Source organism: Rhinolophus sinicus, linkage group LG01 (genome assembly GCF_036562045.2).
Source record: "Rhinolophus sinicus isolate RSC01 linkage group LG01, ASM3656204v1, whole genome shotgun sequence".
Classification (NCBI taxonomy): Eukaryota; Metazoa; Chordata; class Mammalia; order Chiroptera; family Rhinolophidae; genus Rhinolophus; species Rhinolophus sinicus.
This window is the reverse complement of record NC_133751.1, coordinates 183,606,981-183,618,657: the sequence shown is the minus strand read 5'-3', so window position 1 is coordinate 183,618,657 and position 11,677 is coordinate 183,606,981. Positions and strand designations below refer to the sequence as shown.

The 11,677-nt window shown below is 40.4% G+C and overlaps 2 protein-coding genes across 8 annotated transcripts in view; one reads left to right on the top strand and one right to left on the bottom strand.

Annotated features, from left to right (window-relative positions):
• Nucleotides 1-510: 510 nt before the first annotated feature.
• LOC141571135 (uncharacterized) lies at nt 511-4,247 on the bottom strand. Its single transcript, XM_074330612.1, has 4 exons — nt 4,065-4,247; nt 3,087-3,405; nt 2,740-2,841; nt 511-2,652 (listed from the first exon to the last, which is right to left on the bottom strand). Exons 1-4 carry the CDS (start codon nt 4,245-4,247, stop codon nt 2,369-2,371), a joined length of 888 nt encoding a protein of 295 aa, XP_074186713.1. The 3' UTR covers nt 511-2,368.
• Nucleotides 2,760-11,677, top strand: part of INO80D (INO80 complex subunit D) — a 60,858-nt gene continuing 51,940 nt past the window's right edge. For 2 of the 7 annotated variants that reach the window (XM_074340838.1, XM_019726893.2), the window contains exon 1: nt 2,760-2,899. The gene's annotated coding sequence lies outside the window, so the exon portion shown is untranslated. The other 5 variants (XM_074340848.1, XM_019726891.2, XM_074340849.1 and 2 more) reach the window with 3 other exon arrangements.

Genomic DNA, 11,677 nt, shown 5'->3' with positions numbered 1-11,677 from the left:
AATACAGTGGAATTTCTTTCTTGGTTAGGCTATAACTCACTGAGTTTGGGCTATTTAGCTCAGCTGGTGGATAAACATCATGGTTATAGCCATGTACAAGTCAAGCTTTATAAAGAGAAAGACATTCAAATGCTAAGATTATGCACCATATCCTCCCGCCCAGATACACATCATGCAAACAAGTTTGTTGGTTACAAAAGAGGGCTGCATAAGAGTTCAGTGAGGAAGCACATCTTAATTTCTTGAAAAATTGAAAGCATATCTATAAAGTAATGTCATACTTTATAGTATAATGTCATTTAAGGAGCCAGTTGTTCAAAAACACGTTTTTCAAGTCCACTACTTTGAGGGAAGTAATTTCTTTGTTATGACGTGTTTGACCTCCAAGTGTTTTTAAAAAAATTGTAAATATAACACAAATTCACAAGTAAAATTTCCAAGATGGTAAGAATCAATTAATTTTACTTTAGTTGCTTTAGATTTTTCTACCAAAGAGAAAAAAAAAAAGAGAACCTAGATTATTCAGGTACTGTATTCAAATTTAGATGATAAAAAAATGGGGTCAGACTATACTATACATTTGAAACTAATATAAAATAATATTGAATGTCAACTCTAATTGAAAAATTTAAAAAGGAGGGAAAAATAGTATTGTGATAGCATGTGTCAGCATTGTGTCAGATGGTAGTGTCAGATGGTTGATGGACTTAAGACGATCACTTCTTCAGCATAGGGAATAAAATCAATAATATGGTAATAACATTGTATAGTGCTAGGTGGGTACTGATGAATAAATATGATGTACACCTGAAACTAATAAAATATTGTATGTGAGCTGTATTTTAATTAAAAATCTTTAAAAAAACCAACTTCAAATAAAAACACTAGTAAGTCTTGGGGATATAATGTACAACATTGGGAATATACTCAATAATATTGTGATAGCATGGTATAGTGTCAGATGGTTGCTGGACTTAGGGTAATTACTTCTCTAGATATAGAGATGTTGAACAGCCATGTTGTACCCTGAAACTGATATGTTGTCTGTTAGCTATATTTTTTAATAAAAATCTAAAAGAAAAAAAATGGGAGTCAGCATGAAAATAATATCTGAACTCACTTTAAATTAATGGGAATTTCTAAATTTGGAAGTTCAAAAATAAATATTTTGAAGTAGAGTCATCAGCTATTTTCAAGATGCTTTGTAATACATTTTAAATGAAAGAAATGAAATATTCTATTTATTCAAGGAACCAATATTACAAATTAATTCCCACTAGGTTAGCCAACATGTGTTAGAAAAATAATTTTGTAAGATTCAACTCATCATTCCCTGGAGAACACACAAAAAGATCCTCTGGTCATGTTCTAGTGTTCTCTTTATCACAAAATAGGAAAATATCTCTGCAATTTATTCCCCTTCAGTAAGAGTTCCATGGGAATTGTTGCAAATGGGCAGCACCTTCCTCTCACCTCTGTCCTACCTCAGCACTGTGTAACTTTGATTCCATTTATCTAAGCTTTCCTCATTAAAAAAAAAAAAAAAAGACTGATGACATCCACTGCAATATATTAAAAGTTATTTATACAGGCTGGCAGCACACTGGAAGTTTGGAACCAACAACATTTCAACTCTAACAAAAAGCCACATTTCTCAATTCTGTGACACAGCAGAAAGTGGACAGCAACACGGGTAATGCACCAAAAATCTAAACCTTAAAAAAATCTTAAAAAAAAATAAAATTTAAATGCCTGGATATAATGAATTCTTAATAAGCCATTCTACTTAAAATCTAATTCCAGTTCTACAGTAACCTTTCTTCATGGGCCGACCATAACAGAATTTAGGATTATTTCCAGAAACATGGTTAGTGATACTTAAATTGTATTTAACCCCCACTGATCTCTGTCTTTATTTGTACTGTGAAAAATAATCAGTTCTATCATGCCTTTCTGCACAGTCAATAGGTTTTATTTACATTGTATTGAGAAAAGGAGACAAAAGACATACCTTTACAATTGTCTTTCAGCAATCTCACCTTTGAGAATATATAACAAAATTTTATATATAAGGAAACATAAATATCTATATATACAAAAACAGACATAAATACACAAAGATAAAGTGGTTATCAAGTCTCTTGAAGTACAAATTTATGAACTGACCACTAGACACAGAACTTAGATCTATAATGGAAAAAAAAATCATGAGCCTGAAAAAAAACTAAAATACCACTGTCACTAACAAGAAAAAAATTAAATAGAAAATAGAAAACAATAATCACCGGAAAACCTGGGTCTTGTAAAGATTTCTTTCCATCAGAAGATGCAGAAACATTTTTCTCCCTGGTGCAAATGAAAACGTTTCTCAAGCATCCCCAGTTTCTTCCCTGCTTTTTCCCCCAGACGCCGGTGTAGACGGCCGGTGTGGATTTTTTCCCAAAGACGAGAAGTAGAAATTTGTACTTTGTCGAGAGCGGGTGCACTTTTCCCCCTCGCCCCCCTTTCCTCTGCCTCCAAGATGGTAGGAAAGTTGTCGTTTCGGAGGGCAGAGGAGCGGCTCTCTGGTGTTATGTCCTCGCAGTGCCTGTAGTGGTGCTGTAGGAGGCTGCTGCCTCTTCTTGTGCAGCCCCGGCAGCCCTGCCTTCTTGGCTGGAGAGTATATTCAGGGATTTCCCCTTAATAATCACAGACCCTGGGAGCACTTTTTAGTTTCCAAAATAAAAATATGATCCTCACCCCTCTTGCTTGACAGGGAAAGGCTCTCTCCGGAGCCCAGGGGGGAGCAGTAGCAGCGGCAGCCGAGCTTCCTAGTCCATTGCCAGCGCCTCTCACTCTGATCTGTCAGCCCAGCCGAGGGAAAAGGGGGGAAGGAGAAAAAAAAAAAAGCAGCTGAAAGGTAAGCAGAGGCGGCCCCAGGCCCGGCCCACATCCCCGGGCTCCCGTAGGGCGGCGGGCTGGGCCGCGTAGGCAGGGCGGGCGGCGAGCCCGCTTACGTGAGGCCGGGGATTCGCCGGCCCGCGCCAGGCCCCGGACAGAATGAAAGGGTGAGAGGGGCCGGCACCGGGGTGGCGGGGCCTTGGGACCTGGGGGCCTCGGGGGCGCCCGCGGGCGGCGACGGCGGGCGGGCGGACGCGGGTCCAGCCGGGGCCGCAGCAGGGCGAGCGGCGCGGCCTGCGGGCCGGGGTGGGGGTGTGGGGCGGGGTGGGGGTGCCGGCTAGGCCTTGGGCCGGCGGGCCCCGCGGCGACCGCGCCCTGCCCCCGTACTCGGGCCTCCCCGCGCCCCTTCGGGTCCCCCGGGGCCTCCGGGTCAGACGGCGTCGTTGCTGGGTTGAAGGCTGCGCGGGCCGGGAAGCTCCCCGGTGGGGCGGCAGGCCCGGGTTGCCCGGACAGGGGCGTGAGGGCCTAGGAGTGGGGAACGGGCACCCACCCACCCCTTCTCCCTGGTCTCTCGCAAACGCCCCCCTCCCCCATTCCGGTAATAAATTTATTTATCCCCCCTCCTCTGCGCTCCGGGCGGCCTGGCTGGGGCGGGGCAGGCGGCCTGGCGGGCGTGGGGTGGGGTGGTGGGGCGGTGAGGAGTCAGGTGCAGCCGCGGCCCGGAAAGTTTCCTTTTAGGCCCGAATGGGGGGCTGCCCTCCTTTTGGGGAGCCCCGGTGCTAGCGCTCGCGACCCCCGAGGGCGTTGGGGAGAGCACTCGGCTATTTTGAAACTCTTTGGCAGTTCCTGTCCATTGAAGGTACTCCGCTCCTGCACCCCTCGCCCGCGCCCCACCCCACTCCCCGGCGAGCCCTTCCTGGGCTGCAAACTCCAGCCCATTCCCCAGGATCCCCCAGGCTGGGGAGAGGGCCTTCTCTTCCCGTTTGGAAAACTTTCCCAGGGATTTTTCTTAGCTTATTAGTTAGTGACTGGGCTTTTTGCGGTGGGAAGGGAGGAGGTAAATTCAGGTGGTATTTCTACTGGGCAAGCTTTCCTAATCGCCTTTTTAGTTCTTACCCCAGAAACCGGGAGTGAGATTTTCACATCTAGCATCTCCCCCCGCCCCCACCCCACCCCGCCCCCACCCCGTCCTTGCGTCCAGGGCTCCTTTGGGTCTCCAGCCCCTTTTTCTGGACTGCCCCCGCGGGGAGAAAGCTGCAGGGAGCGGAGAGGAGACTGTCAGTGAGAGGGGGCTGGGTTTCTGGAGCAGCCCCCAGATGGAGGAGTTTCCTGCCCTGTTTGGTCACTGTCCGATGACACAAACGCATGAACCGAACCCGAGAGGCAGCCTGGTTGTCAGAACGCTCGGAAGCATTAAAAATTAGGAGAGAGAGGAGGTGGGCAGGGCAAGCTCCTGAAACGAGGTCTACGGTTTAAGGATCAGTAGTTGATTTATTCCGATAATAGCTATTTGGATTGATGTGATAGCTTGTATTCCACCCTAGAAATAGAAATATGGGGATTTTAAGGAAATTGGTTATTGCTGCCAACTCCGAAGGGTCTGTGGAAGAGCCCTCAGGGAACTGAACATAGCTGACACAGGGTGGTTTGGGTTTTTTTTTTTTCTTTTTCCTTTTTTCTAGGTTTAAACGGATTCAATTTTAGCTATATTTTGGTGCCATGAGCTTTGGAAGTTTTTTTTAAAAGTTGAAAAGTTAAATTTCCAAATCTAGACATCCTGCTTTTCAGGGATGGGAGGTTTCCTGTGGCTACACTTAATCTCCTTCTGGTCGTTCTTTAGTATGGAAGTGGCAATGTTAATGTTCCCTGCCCCCCACTACCAGCCTCTGGTGTGGGCACGCTTGGAGAGGTTCTTTTTCCTCGTTCATTTGCCCTGCCCGCCTTCTCTTTTTAGTGGACCTAGGGCTGTATGTTGTGTGTATATGTATGTGTGTCCTGCCTGGTGGCAGGCTGGAGTTCGCTGGCAGAGGTGTTCCACATTCTGAACAGTGAACCCCCAGAGCACTATCATAACCCAGTGAAACGCTGGCACTTTGCAGAGCAATTGATAACCCATGTGCGAATTCTGTCAGGCCTGGAAGTGAGACTTCTGTGATTCTTACTAAGTGTGTCTTTTTGTCTGCCTAAAATTAAACTTCTGTTTCTCCACGGTGATAGCCAGCCAGTTAGCATTATACTTAAGAAAAGCTTGATATTGAGGTTGTATAGATTTCATAGAAAAATGCAAATTACATTTAATGGTTGTTTAACTTTATTGATTAATTGAAATTGCTGATTAACTTGGGAGTTCATTTGCTTATATAGTTGTGTACTCAAAATTGTTACTTCTATTATAGCTTGTCCTTATTTTTTAGAGCATATTGGTTGGAAGAAATCATTCCATGAGTTTCTCTCTTTTTTTTTTTTTTTTAGAACGTTTTAAGGTTTTTTTTTAAAAAAATTTCTTTGTCTCATAATTTGATATTTTTAAGGTATAGTGTCGACTTCACATTCCTAAGTTTTCAAACACTGTATATGTACAAATACCAAAACTTTTGTACCTTTTCCACCCTGTCCCAAACATATATTAAATTTCCTAATCCAGTCGCCTCAAGGGCTACTTTATTTCTGAAGGAATGGCGAGTTTGATATTTTTAAAAGTTACATTTTATTTGAAACTAATAAAAGACAAATATGAAGGGTAACTATTGAATTAATTTAAAATTGCTATGGTAGTATACTTTTTCACTCTTAAATATTTAATTTCAAAAATAGATGTTTATTTTCATTTATAAGTCTGAAATAATGAAGTTTTTTCTTTCCTCTGAAAGATTGTACAATGAAATTTGTACCCCACCCTAGCTATTTTTCTCAGCATATCATGTCACTACCATTTTTAGAGAAATGAAATTTTAGTTTAGATGGATTTTAAAATTTCTAAGTCAGAGCATCCAAAATTAAACAAGTCATTTTAAAAAAAATAATAAATGCTGATCCATTCATTCTTAATCTGAGCTGTTCCCTCAGGGTTAGCAGCTCACACTATCCAGGTTTGGAAAATTGTATGGATAATGAGAGGCCATTTATATCTGAATGCAGTTAGTATTCTCAGACATGAAACACCCTGTCTCCACACACACTTGGTAACTTGTAAGCAATAGGTAGATAGGTGAGACTGGATTGGAGGCAGCAAATTGTCCCCAGAGTACATACTCCACTGCATATACAATGGAGTCACATCCAAATCCATTTAATTTATGCTAATGTAACTCTGTTTGTCCTACAGCCCTGACTGTAATGCTGATTTTAGACAGTACTTCTGGCTATTTTGAGACACTTGCAAAGAGACTCTCACTAAAGTTTAAGTTAAAACCTTAGGCCTCTCTCTTTTCTCTCCTTGCACTTAAGATGTTCGGCTACTTGGTTCTGATTCTTTCCCAGAATGTGATTTAAAACAGCTTTTCAGTTAAATTTTATTTGTAGCATGATATCCTATACACATTTGGACTGGACTTGGGTTCTCATCCCAGTTCTTCCGCTGGGTGGGTTATTCCACCTTTGGTTTCTTTATCTGTAAAATGGAAATAACATTTTTTTGATGTAAGCATTAGATGAGATAGCCCATGTGCTTGGCTCTTAGTAGGTGTTCCTCAAATATTAATTCCCCTAGCACACCTTACCTTTCTGTTAGAGCCATCTAAATACCATTTTTCCTATTTGCTTGTTTGCATTTTTTGGTTTTTCTAAAAGTAACACATGCTCATATTCATCACATTCAGAACTACTTACCCCACTTAGGAGGCAACCATGGTTAATCTTTTTCTTTCTCTGTTCTTATGTTCTACAACGTAAACATAATCTTAGGATTTTCCATTTAGCAATGTTGTGTAGTTTTTTTTGTTGGTTAAAAGCTTGGGCTCAGAAGTCAAACTGGCCTTTGAATCCTACCTATGTGACTTGGACAAATTACTTAATCTCATTCTCAGTTTCTTCATCTGTGAAAGAGGGTGATAATAATACCTTCTTCATAGAGTTGCTGTGATGATTAAATGAGGAATTGCACATAAAGCCTTTAGAATGGTTCCTGTCTATGACCTTTAGGTAATATTTTCCTCTAAAGATTTTTAATACTTCTCGATGTGAATTTTTTCAATGTGAATGAGTTCTTGACTCAGTATATACTAATAATACTAGTGAGTATTTGAGTATAGATAGAATGTTATAATTACCTTCATGGGGCAAATAAATATTTTTCTGCTGGTAAAAAAATGAGAAGATATTCATAGAAACTTTCAGCAGCTTGATGTTGGCCTGGTCTTTGCTGTTGAATTCTGAGTTGTCAAATGTAAAGGAGTGCTAAGTAGACCAGTGGGCAAAGAAGGTGGGTTTACTTTCCTTCTTGCTCCTTTTAAATTCCTGAAGTTTGTCCTCCCTCCCTCCCTCCCTCTCTCTCTCTCTCTCTCTCTCTCTCTCTCTCTGGCACTGAATAGTTGGAGGTTTTGGTGGCTTCACCTTGGGAGGGGGGGATGTTTACCTGTGATGGTAGGAGTTGCTGAAGCCCGTGCTGTTTCTCATTCATTTAACAGTAGCTGTGGGCCTTGTAATACAAAGACACATTCTCTCCCCTTTGAGAAGTTTTTAGTGTAGTCAGGAAGAAAAGAAACCTGACATTTACAATTCTGAATGATAAGGGATATATTTGCCTGGAGGAAGGAAACCTATTTATTCTGGCCTAGGAGCAAGCCTTTAAAGTGAGCATTTTCCAGGGATGTTTCTGCCCTGAGCAGATGGGAGGAGTTAGGCATTCCAGGAGGTAAGACCTGCAAGCATGAATAAATGCCTAAGGACACAGGAGTATTCTGTGTTGCGAATTGTCGGAATTGTAGCAATAGGAATAGCGGGGAAAGGGGCAAGTCAGCCTGTCCTGGCCCAAGGACTTTATGGGTTAGGCAAAGGGGTTTGGATTCCTGTGACATTTGTAGGCAGACCCTGAAGGCCTTGGCCAAATAAAGTATTTGCATTGTAGAGGACTGAGGGTTTGAGTTGTACGTAGAATGGAAGAAAGGAGGGCAACACTGGGGTTAGGCCAGTGAGATGGCTGCTGAGAAGAGATTGAAGGTTTGAACTAAGGTGGTGGCAAATGGCAGTGGAGATTCAATTGGAAGAAGTGGAGAGGCTGCTAACTGAGGTAAGGGTGTGTGTGTGTGTGTGTGTGTGTGTGTGTGTGTGTGTGTGCAGGTTGACCAGATGTAGATTTGGGAATCATCCTCATGTAGATGACAGCGGGAGTTGTAGAACAATTTGACTTAGTCAGTGGTTCTTAGTCTTTTTTGAGAATATGATGAACTCTATGGACCCTTCTCCAGAAAAATGCATTTATTCACATTCAACAATTTTGTGCATTTGGTTTGAAACCTGGGATAATAACCAAGTGTTGAGGTAGATGTAGAGTAGAAATTAAAAGGAGAGCCTGTGGAAATGTTTTGTTTGACTCATGTTTGTGTGTGTGTGACTTGATCACTGCCATTTCATAGATGAGAAATCATATTTATAAAATAATCTTGTATTTTAACAATTTAAGTGAGCTGCTGACAGGAAAAAAATCGTATATTTTGTGGGAAGATTTGGATTTTTACCTTCTTTTGAAAAACATTGGAAGATCTGAAGACCCTGGTCTGCATTTTTTTCCCATTTAAATCGCGCCAGTTTGCTGGAACTGATTTGAGTCAGCCACCTTTAGAGGACCAGTTTGCCAAACTGTGCCCCTGGCCCACCCCGGTGGCCCATCCCGGTGGCCCATGTCAGCATTTCATCTTGCATCTCTATAAAACAAAATTAAGAGAATCTTGGGGAACATGGACATTTAAGTGTCGGGGCAAGAGAAAGGAAGCCATTGAGTAGTCAGAAAGGAGAGATTTTCAAGAAGGAGAAAGTGGTCAACAGAGTCAAATGGCTACGAGTAAGATAAGGATGGAACAATGTATGTGGAATTTAGCAACAAAGGAGTCATTAGTTTCAGATTGTTAGAACAAAAGAATGGTCTTTGAGGACTAGAGCTACAACTTTTCCCCTTATTCTACAATATACGGTTTCTGTAATAATTGAGAGGGACTGTGGCATGGATAGAAGCTCAAAAAGCATTTGTTGTAAAGGATGATTAACTGGAGCTAATAAATTCTGTAACCAAATCAAGCACTGCTAGTATTTTCCATTACAAGAACATCAGTATATAGAAGCTAAATAGAATGTAGAAAATATTTTTAAGGTTAGGTTTTTAATATGGAGTATAAGGAACAATCCTCAGTGGATTGTTACCATAGCCCCAAGAAGGTAGGAGGGCCCGACTTAATGGAGAATTACACTGTACATTCAGAAAATCACTAGCAGCTGGAGAGTACATTTTAGCTCTGCAGATTCTAGATTAAAATGGTAATACCAATAAACTACTACTTACAGCTTCTAATAGTAGTTAACGTTAAGTGATTACTATGTGCTGGGTGCCATGCTAAGCACGGTTCATGAAATACCTAATTCTAAACGACTCACTGAGATACATACTATTATAATTCTCTCTTTACATATGAGAAAACTAAAACCTAAATAACTTTCCCAAGGTCACAGACCTAGTAATTAGCGGAACCACATTTGAGCACATCTCTGATACCCACTAGAACCAATGAGTACGCTTAACGGCTGCCTGAGCGCTCCTTTACTTTTCGGATAAATCAGGTAAGGAATTCAAATAGCTTAAAGACTATTTTAGTTTAAATTCATATTGCAAACTTATTTGCACAGTGCAGTTTGAGCACAGTATTGGGCACATAAAAGATATTCAATAAGGATTTATTTGATTTAAAATATTCTTGTGTGAACTTTATATTGAATATTGTTTATATTTTGGGGTGATAGGCAATATTTCTCACTGATCTTTCTCTTTGAATCACATCAGTTGATAGACTTGCATCATTTCTAATTTTACTACTTTTCACACTGATATGTGAGCTGTTAATTTTTTTGTTTTTCAAATCAGTATACTCATCTGTGTAGTATTTTATTACATTTTTTTGTGATCCATGAAGTTGAATTAAAACTCATTTCAAAAAAAGTTTAAAATTGGGGGGCGGGGGACTTTTTTTAAGACTTTAAAGTATGTGACTTTGTAATAAGTAAATATTCTTTTCATTTGTATTAGATATACTATAAAACTAACATTCTGAGGATTTAGGTTCATGCTGGATTAAAAAAAATGTAAGCTATGTTGTAGGTCTAGGCTCTTGAAAGGGAGTAGAATATAAAATTACAGATGGCAATTAGGGAAAAATGCTGGGGCCGTGAAATGAACATGCTTTTGAAACATGAGACTCAAAAGAACAGTAATGACATACAGAGATTCCACATGGAGGTGATACAGCAGCAGTCCCAAAGAGAATAATGTTCATATTTTTGTCAAATTGGTTTATGGTTGCTGTTGGAAGACCTAAAGGGCTGTAGCTTGCTTTTCTTAAAAGCTGATCTTCCTTACTTTTCTCCTGTAAGGTCTTATTCCTCTATTTTTGCCCACTATTCCTATAGAAAGGAATTGTTTTATTTTCCAATTAAATTTAGCATATAATATCAAGGGGGATTTAAAAAAAAAAAAAAGTTTTTATACCTAACCATATTTCCTACTCGAATTCCAATATATGGATGTGTTTACTGTGGAAATATTCTTTCTGTGAGACTATTCTCGGTAATTGTTATTTTTGCTTTTTGGTAATAATTAAATAAGCGTATATTCTGCTGCTACTCTAAAGTGCTAATTACTTGCATTCTCCTCTTTAAGGGAGCGTGGATCCGTTTATATTCTCAGCAAGTGACTTCCATAGCTGAATATAATATCTGCTATAGCTGTTGATAAATGTAATCTGGTTCAAATTTTTTTTGTTTTGTTTTCTTTTTTAAATGATAGTCATCATGTGTTAAAAGGTAGAGCTTAGGTATAGCTTTTCTTCATGGATTAGACATGCGGTAATATTTAAATATCAGGGTCTGTAAGACATTGATTAAGATCATGTGGACTTTGTATATTCTGTGTTTCCTCTCTGTTTTGTATATGACAATGAATGTCAAAGAATGAACTTCACCTTTGGTGGAGTAGAGGTAAAGAACTTCAGTTGTAGGAGGCTACGTGTAAAGAATGAAAAAAATGGATGTTTTTCCCCTGAGATCTGCCCTAGTGCTTTTGACATGATTTCTTCCCGTTAAAATAGAGAAGACCAGATGAATAGTTGTTTCTAGGTTATAGACAGAGTGATGTTGATATGAAATACCTAGTACTCTTAGAAAGATGTGAAATTTCAAAGCAGAGGGCCATTTCCCCCCAACATTCTTAACTTTTACGGTATATAAAGTGAGTCAGATGAGGGAATTGAAAATATAAGTATAAAGATAAGTTGAACGTTTTTTTTTTTTTTAAAGTGTGTTTTTGTAGGAGGGAAGACAACAGAAGGATAGGCAATTATCCTTAGTAGAATGTAATGAGTGCCCAAAGAGGGAAATGCACGTACCTTCATGGAGCCTGTAACTAACTCAATCTTAGGGAATCTGTCTGTGGTGCCAGCTAAGCTGTGTTCTGAAGAATTAGACTAGGGTTGGCCAGAAGAGGGGGTACAGAGAGAGGAGATGTCCATTGCTCTGGACAGAGAGAGCAGCCTCTTCTTAGGTATGGTGACACTAGAGGAACCTGGGGTGCTCAGAGCTGTGGGTGAGGTCCTCCAAT

Bases quoted from the DNA above. Each gene is read 5' to 3' on its own strand.
- LOC141571135 (XM_074330612.1), bottom strand. From the start codon at position 4,247: ATGCGTTTGTGTCATCGGACAGTGACCAAACAGGGCAGGAAACTCCTC. The intron at 2,842-3,086 runs GTCCCAAGGCCC...CTGGGCTGACAG, and splicing joins GGCGCCCCCGAGGCCCCCAG to ATCAGAGTGAGAGGCGCTGG. The intron at 2,653-2,739 runs GTGAGGATCATA...TATACTCTCCAG, and splicing joins TTCCCTGTCAAGCAAGAGGG to CCAAGAAGGCAGGGCTGCCG.